The 8401-nt window shown below is 38.4% G+C and overlaps 1 protein-coding gene across 1 annotated transcript; it reads left to right on the forward strand.

Moving 5' to 3' along the window:
• Nucleotides 1-321: 321 nt before the first annotated feature.
• LOC102812147 (olfactory receptor 13G1-like) lies at nt 322-1245 on the forward strand. The gene has a single exon (XM_006877759.1). The coding sequence runs from the start codon at nt 322-324 to the stop codon at nt 1243-1245; it is 924 nt and encodes a 307-aa protein (XP_006877821.1).
• Nucleotides 1246-8401: the final 7156 nt, after the last annotated feature.

The following is an 8401-nucleotide window of genomic DNA, read 5'->3' on the forward strand; positions in this document are numbered from 1 at the left end:
TATTCTCAGGCAAATTTCAGCTGAAGAATAATAATATTGAAATATCTGAAGACATTTATTTTTCTTATCTTTTTCTTCTTAACCACCAGCTTTATATTATTTGAGTCATCAAAGGAAGAACATAAATTTGGGAGTGGTGTCTTTTTGAAAAACAGAGGGTATTGTCTGGAAGAGAGAACGCCATCATAAGGAATTTCCTACTACAAAGTTGTATCAAAATATTAAACACATACACAGAGCATCTCCAAACAACAAAATGCAGATTCCTTTAATTCTCAGTCATTCACTCTGCAATACCAGCAATTTAATCATTAAATAAGTATGAATCACAGCATTGTGACAGAATTCATGATTCTGGGCCTCACCAGAAATCCTGAAATCCAAGGAATTCTCTTTGTCGTTTTTCTTTGTATCTACCTTTTGGCTTTTCTTGGCAATATGCTCATTGTCATTGTGATAATTTACAACAATACTTTGCATACTCCAATGTATGTTCTTCTTCTGGCATTGGCTATTGTGGACATCATCTGCACAACAACTATTATACCCAAGATGTTGTGGATCATGCTCACATCACAAAAGACCATCTCATATAGGGGCTGCATGTCCCAGCTGTACTTCTTTACATGGTCTCTTGGGGCTGAGATGGTTCTTTTTACTGCCATGGCATATGACCGCTATGTGGCCATCTGCTTCCCCCTTCACTATAGCACTATTATGAACCGATGTATGTGTGTGGCCTTGCTCAGCATTGTCATGGCTATTGCAGTAACCAATTCCTGGGTGCACACTGGTCTCATTCTGAAGCTCAACTTCTGTGGGCCCAATGCCATTGACCACTTCTTCTGTGAAATACCTCCCCTGCTAGCTTTGTCCTGCAGCCCTGTACGACTCAATGAGGTAATGGTGTATGTTGCTGATATCATCCTGGCCGTAGGTGATTTTACTCTGACTTGCATCTCCTATGGTTTTATTATTGCTGCTATTCTTGCAATCCGCACAGCAGAAGGCAAGAAGAAAGCTTTTTCAACATGTTCATCCCACCTCATAGTAGTTTCACTTTATTATTCTCCTGTAATTTACACCTATATCCGCCCTGCTTCAAGTTACACATTTGACAAAGATAAGGTGGTAGCTGTGCTTTATACTCTTGTGACACCTACATTAAACCCAATTGTGTATAGTTTCCGCAACAAGGAGATGCAGGCTGGGATTAGGAAAGTGTTTGCTTCTCTGAAACATTAGTGGTTTTAAGGTGACATTAACCTTTAGTCTATAATTATCTCCTAGAACATTTCAGAATTTAATAAGCTTTCATTGTTGCCACCAACTCACTTTTTCTATTCACTCTTAACAACAAGTATATTTTACTCCACTGTGGATTAATGTGCTGGACTGCAAAGTCAGTTTGAACCACAAGGTCAGCATTTCAAACTGACCAGCTGCTCCTTGGAAACTCTACACAGGGTCACTATGTGTCAGAACCGACTCAACAGCACTTAACAACAACAACAAGCCACTTTATTCTTGTTTTCTAATTTTCTAATATATCCTTATTTTCTTACCATTCCAACTACATTGACCTCTACACATAGTTCCACAATTTTTTTTTTAAACACTCTCCTTCTTGAAACTTTCAAAACTCATTACAGTGATCATAGTAGATATGAAATATTTATTTAATTCCTTCCTTTGTTTAGCATGTTCATTGCTTCTACAGATTTCATACTTTTCATGTGAACAATGTTTGCAATAAAAACACATATATCCTTACATAAATATATACACATTGTTATAGATATACATTTTGTATCTATCACACTTTATAAATATGTTTATATATTTATATTTACATATATGATTATAGGTACATAAGCATCTCAATATCCTTTAAAACATATACACAATGTCATATGTTATAAATGCTTATGAACATTTATCAGCACATATATTCACACACCAAATGTATATGTATAGAAGAAAACTTCTAATACTATAGAATTAATGTTCTAATACAGAAACATATATCCAATTTACATAAAATGAGATACATTTTATCATAATGAGACATGTATGTGACAAGGTAGTATAGTTTTCCATCAAAACTAATGTTATAATCAGGATTCCCTGCAATAAAATTTTATTTATGTAGAAATATTCCCAGAATTGTTTTCATAAACCTAATCTAGCCCATGGCATTTTAGTTTCTTTTAATATTTGAAATATTCAAATGCATTTTATCCATCTTTAAAAAAAAAAGCTTTGAATGATAGAAATTAACTTTGAACTCATGCCTCTCAGAATATATTCCACTCTGTTTCACACATTATTCTTGTTCACTATGTTGTCATGCATTACATTTAAAATATGTGTATAAAGAAATAGTACATCAATATATTTGGAACTGAAATAATGTCATAACTAATTTAATATACTGCAATATATACATCACACTACATAGGAGAAAATTATTGTTGTTTTGTGCCATTGAGTAAGGTCTAACTCATAGCGACCCTGTATAGGGTTTCCAAGAGTGAATGGTGGGTTTGAAGTCATACCTTGCAGTTAGCAGCCCAGTGCTTATCCTACCATGCCACATCAGTGCTCAGGAGATAATAGTCTATATGTATATTTATTTGTCTAGAACATGTATGTGTATATTATATACAGGATACTGAGCTGTGAAGTTGAAATTGTATCTTTTCCATATTTTCTTTTATGGTACTTAAACCCTTAGAAATGTAGACATACATCTAAAATTGTGAATGTACTGATTTTTCCAGGTTTTGGAGTAAAGAAACGAGAGGTTAGAGTGTTTTGTGTCAGTCTGGATATGTGAATAAGGGGTTGGGAAAATTAAAATATATAATGGATTTGAACTTCACTTTATCTAGTACTTGAATGTTGTTGTTTTTGTTAGGTGATATTGAGTTGGTTCCGAGTACTAAATAGTGTTTCACAATGACTGGGCTAGCTTGCTTAGAATGTTCCTCATTTGTTTTATTTTTACTGTTTTAAATTGTTTTTCATTTTACTGGAAGAAATTATAGGAATAATTCCTTCTAATAATCAAACAGCTCAAAGAAATAATTAGGTTTCTTCAGCATTTTCCCTATAAATAAATAGCTTCTGGAGTTCTGGTTTTGGAGGCAATAGAAGCAGAGTCAGGTAGGACAGGTTCTATGGGGGAGAAGCTGAAAACCCAGAGAAGGTTCTTTCACAGAGCAGCTCCAGAGCTCTGGATATAGCACAAGGGGCAGGACATCAGTTTCCTGCACCTACTGTTGGAAAATCACTGTATAAAGGAAAATATTGCAATTTCAGAATAGATCAGGACATAGGACTCCCTCTGTAGCAACCCCATACTGGATGAGTTCAGAGGGTGGGGCCACAGCCAAACCAATACAGTGAAAAGATGCTGAAACCCATGCAGTGACATTTGCAAAAAGAGATGTGGGGGATTCTATACATTTTTTCCTCTTCTTCCCTGTCGTGCCCTCTTTGCCCAGCCTGGACACGTTCAGGTGGGTGAGTGCACACCCCCTAAAAGGCCCAGCATTGAGCATACAGTTCCCCATGACACAGAAAGGAGGAGCCCCATGGGTCCTACTGGCTGATCCTTTGGCAGCTGCTTATGATGTCTGACTATGGAACCCAGCCCCAAAGGTAACTTGTGTGAGACCCTTTATTCCTGCCTACCCATCAAGTAAAAAACAGGTCTGGCCAGGCAGACAAATCATATGAACACTCTGTAAAACTCCAACATAAAAGGCAAGAGACAACACCAAGTATTCAGACAAGGATGAAACTATTTCAAGAATTATACTGTGCACATGCAGATACCTAACTGACCTTCAGAGACAAAAATAGTGGACAATCTTTCTCCCATTGACTACTCAATATCTATATGTGCACCTCTATGGTGGTGACTAGAGGAGGGGCCTGAGTGAGTGGACACCCCTACCCACTGCTGGAAGTTTCTACTGTGCATACACACTGACCTGCACAGCAAAACGACTATTAAGTTGACTATGGTTTTATTTTTGTTTTTGAGTGGTAGTTTTTGTCTCTGCTTTATATTGCTTCTGTTTTTTGGTCCTTTTGATCACAATTTTTTCCTGGGGGTGGGAGCTTTTTCTACCTACATTACTCAAGAAAAGACAGAAATCGTGGCCATACAGTCAAGCTACAAGCATACCCCATAATATCCCACAATTGAGACAGGAGCCAATAACAGCTTCTAGGCATTAATATCAATAAAAGTATGTACACAGTTGTATGTTTTCACTACACTTACTCAATCTGTACATTGAGCAAATAATCTGAGAAGCTGTATATGTGAATAAGAATATGGCAACATTGTTGGAGGAAGACTCTTCAACAAGTTGTGGTATGCAGATGATATAACCTTGCTTAATGGAAGTGAAGTTGACTTGAAATACTTTTTGAGGAAAATAAATATTGGAATGCACCTTAATATAAAGAAAATGGAAAAACTCACAAATGGACCAATAACAGCTTAATGCTAAAGAGAAAATATTGAAGTTGCCAAATATTTTGTTTTACTTGGCTCCACATTCAACAATTTCGGAGTCAGCTGTCAAGAAATCAAATCATGTGTTGGTAAATCTGCTGTGAATGACTTTTGAAAGGTTTAAAGAAGAGTATGTCACTTTGAGAACTATGATGCACCTATCCAAGTCATGGTATATGCAATTGCCTCATATGTATGCAAAAGCTGAACTGTGAATATGGAAGATAGGAAAAGAATTGATACATTTGTAATATGTTAAATTAAAAAAAAATATATTGAACAATCCACGAATGGCCAGATGTACCTCCACTCATCTGTCAGTTATCATTTTTTTCTCTTTTTTACTTTTTTATTATGAATTGAGTGATAAATTACATGGGAGAACATCAGATTTACAATCCTATCATAGTTTCTTTCATTGAAAGGATTACAATCCCCTCCATGCATCATCAAATAACCAAAGGGTACACCCCGCAAGCCTGGCCCCAGGCTGTCAAAACACAGCATCTCTCCCTCTCTGAGTCCAGAGTCTCCAGACGCTACATCGCTCCACATCATCCTCTCTACCTCCATCTCTGGTGTCACTGCTTCTCTGGATAGGGTCCCACACTCTGTTCTTCTCCTTTGATGGTCCCAGAGTCCTCCATTCCTGGACTACAAAATCAACCATTCCCCTGTTTTTGTTACAAAATGTCTACCTTTACATTTGGAATACTCACAGTCAGTCCTGATAGCAATTATTCACTATTGAACCACAAGAATCTTATCACCATTTCCTTTCACCAGCCCCATCCAGACAGACTGAAAACCAGTCAGTGGAGATTGTACCTTCCCCCACACCCTCTGGAACTAGTCTCCCTCATGAAAGCTTGTAAGCCAGCCACTTCTTGCCTTGGTAGCTCCCCTCCCCATTTTGGGTAACCATTGTCTAAGTTGTCCATCTCTTTCAACCCTGTGTACTGAGGAGGTGGGAATGATCCTCGTTGTAAAGATTTGTTACCTCTTTTGAGCTACTACATCTGTAAGTGTAGGTCAAGTTCATCAAATTGTAGTGGATTACTCTTGTTTTCCTCTTCTTTCTTCCTTTAGTTGAATTCTGATCATCCAGGCATTGAAGCCAGGTCAAGTGGATACTATCTGCAAGTATAGGTGTTCTTGTGCGTCTCTCCTCGCTTCATATCACCTGGATGCTTCACTCTCTGCTCTAGTCCTCTGTGGCCATGTCCCTGTCTCTGGGTCCAGGAGTCTCCAAGTCTTTCCATACTGGTGGCCAACCAGGTCTTAATCCAGGTTAACAGGAGTATTTTGAATGTGGTCTAACCTAGCTCACAACTTCATTGCTGTTTTTCCACCACTTCCCTTTATTGGTAGACCAATGTGGTCACCAGCAGGACCACATGGGTGCACATGTATTCCCCTGGAGCCTAAGTTTTGGAAGGGGATTTGCTCTGAGGGGACCCGACCACTTGCTTTGATGGATCCTGGGTGAACAACTTGCTTGTTCTTGTAATAGTCAATCAGATTGCCATTATTGTTTTTTATTTTTCCTGATGGTCTTTCTTTCAAGAAGTATCTTTTGTTCTTATAGCCACTCCAAGCTGGTCTGCTTATCCTTTCACGTGGAAATGTCCCACCTCAGAAAATTCTGAATGGGAATCAGGATTCCCCCTATTGTCTTATGCAGTGAAAAGCCTCTGCAGGAAGCCTCCCTCACTGGGTAAGTTCTAGCCCCATTTTAGGTATTCCAGGAGTCCTGGTATGGCACTATGGGTGAATGCACCAGACTGCAAAGCCATTTGACCTGCAAGGTGCATGGTTCAAGCTCATCAGCTGCTCTTTGGAAACCCTATACAGGGTCACTGTGGGTCACAATCGACTCGATGACACTTAACAACAGCAACAATTAGTTATAGACTGAAGATGGACTTACAAGCTTTCTATGGTGATGTCTCTTGCTATTCCTTTCTCTCCCTCTCAAGTGTCTTTTTTACAATAGTAGGCAAGGGAAACTAAGATTCAAAAGAAAGTCAATCATCTTAACATTATTCCCCTTCTTTTCCCCATTCAAACCATGCCTCAATCCCTGTATTCCAGAGCTCTGTTGTTCCAAGGTTGAGTATACATCATAATTTACCTCTATCCCACTTATCCCATGCAAACCTGCCTAAATGCTCTCTCATCCATCTTTTTTTCTTTCCCCTCCCCTTCTATTCCCCTCTCTCTTCTTGCATAGCCCCCCCTCCCCCGGCACCCAAACTGTCCTGTGTCTATTCCTTACCTGTGGTCCATCTGCCCCTCCCTCCCCTCACCCCACCTTATACACCCGGGTAACCAACAAATAATTTTTCCCCCTTTTAGTGTGGATACTTTTTCTTAGTCTTTTACATTCATGATCCTATGCAGTATTTCTCCTTTTGTGACTGACTAATTTCACCCAGCATAATGTCCTCAACGCTCATCCATGCTATGCAGTGTCTTGCAGCTTCCTTGTTATTCTTCAGGGTAGCATAATATTCCATTGTGTGTATGTACCAAACTGTTTATCCATTCTTCCATTGATGAGCAGTTAGGCTGTCTCCATCATTTTGCTATTGTAAATAGTGCTGCTATGAACTTTGTTATGCATATGTCTACTCATTTTATGGTTCATATTTCTTGTGGATTAATACCAAGAAGAGGAATTTCTGGATCATAGGTATTTTTATTTCCAACGTTCTGAGGAAGTGCCATATTGGTTTTCAGAGTGATAGGGTCATTTTGCAACCCCACCAGCAATGTAGGAGGGTCATCTGTTAGCTTTTTTAACTGTAATCATTTGCATTATTCTGTGATGTTGGAATCTATGCCATTTGTATTTTAAATTTAAACAGGGGGCCCCATTGTGGACAGGCTTCAAAGGAGATTCCAGGTTAGAACAGACTACAAAGAAGGAGAACAAACTATTTCTGAATGTTCGGCCACCATGGAAAACCTTATGAAGAGTAGTGGAACATTGTCAGATATCATGCTGAAACATGAAAGCTTAATAAGAAGAGCAGCAAAATATTGTCAGATATAGTGTCAGAAGATGAGCCTCTTAGGTTGGAAGGACTTTAAAATACGACTGGGAAGAGCTGCCTCCTCATATGGAGTTGACCATAATGCCATGAATGGAGCAAAGTTTTCAAGATTTCATTTGCTGATGGTACACAAGTCAAAATTAAGAGAAACAGCCATACACAGCCATTGAAAATGGGAATATGGAAGACACAAAGTACAAATCAAAGAAATTGAAATTTTTCAAAAATGAAATGGAAACACTCAGCCCAAGCTGAGATGTGGATGTGTGTCCTATTTGGGTCTGCTGTTTTACAGTGGTTTGAGAGGAGTCCTGGCGTGGCGTTGTGGGTTGGGGTTCCACATTGCAGGGCCTTTTGAGCTGCATGGTCAGTGGTTTGGGCTCATCAGCTGCTCCTTGGAAACCCTATACAGGGTCGCTAAGAGTCGGAATTGACTCGACAGTGCCTAACAACAAGGAGAGGAAAGCAGAAGTGACTGAAAAAGAGTTAGAACATGAAAGACATACTTACATTAAGCCACGGTTTTTAAAATTTTTATTATAGTAATTTTTTTCTTTTCTTTTTCCTCTTTTTCTCCTCCACCCCACTCCCCCTTTTTTGTGATTAGAGACTCCTGTATTTAGTCTTGTTTTTGCTAGTGATGCATTGTTTTCTTCTAGTTTTATTATATATACATATACTTTTTTTCTCTCTCTCCCTCTCTTTTTTTTTTTTTTTTAATGTTTTATTGTGAATTATGTGATAGCTGGAGCTGCATTATTTTCTTCTGCTATTTTTTTTTTTTTTCTATTTTCCCTTTTTCCTCTTT

This window comes from Chrysochloris asiatica, unplaced genomic scaffold (assembly GCF_000296735.1).
Source record: "Chrysochloris asiatica unplaced genomic scaffold, ChrAsi1.0 scaffold00592, whole genome shotgun sequence".
In the NCBI taxonomy this organism is placed as follows: domain Eukaryota; kingdom Metazoa; phylum Chordata; class Mammalia; order Afrosoricida; family Chrysochloridae; genus Chrysochloris; species Chrysochloris asiatica.

Coding starts and splice junctions, on each gene's coding strand:
- LOC102812147 (XM_006877759.1), top strand. CDS start 322: ATGAATCACAGCATTGTGACAGAATTCATGATTCTGGGCCTCACCAGA.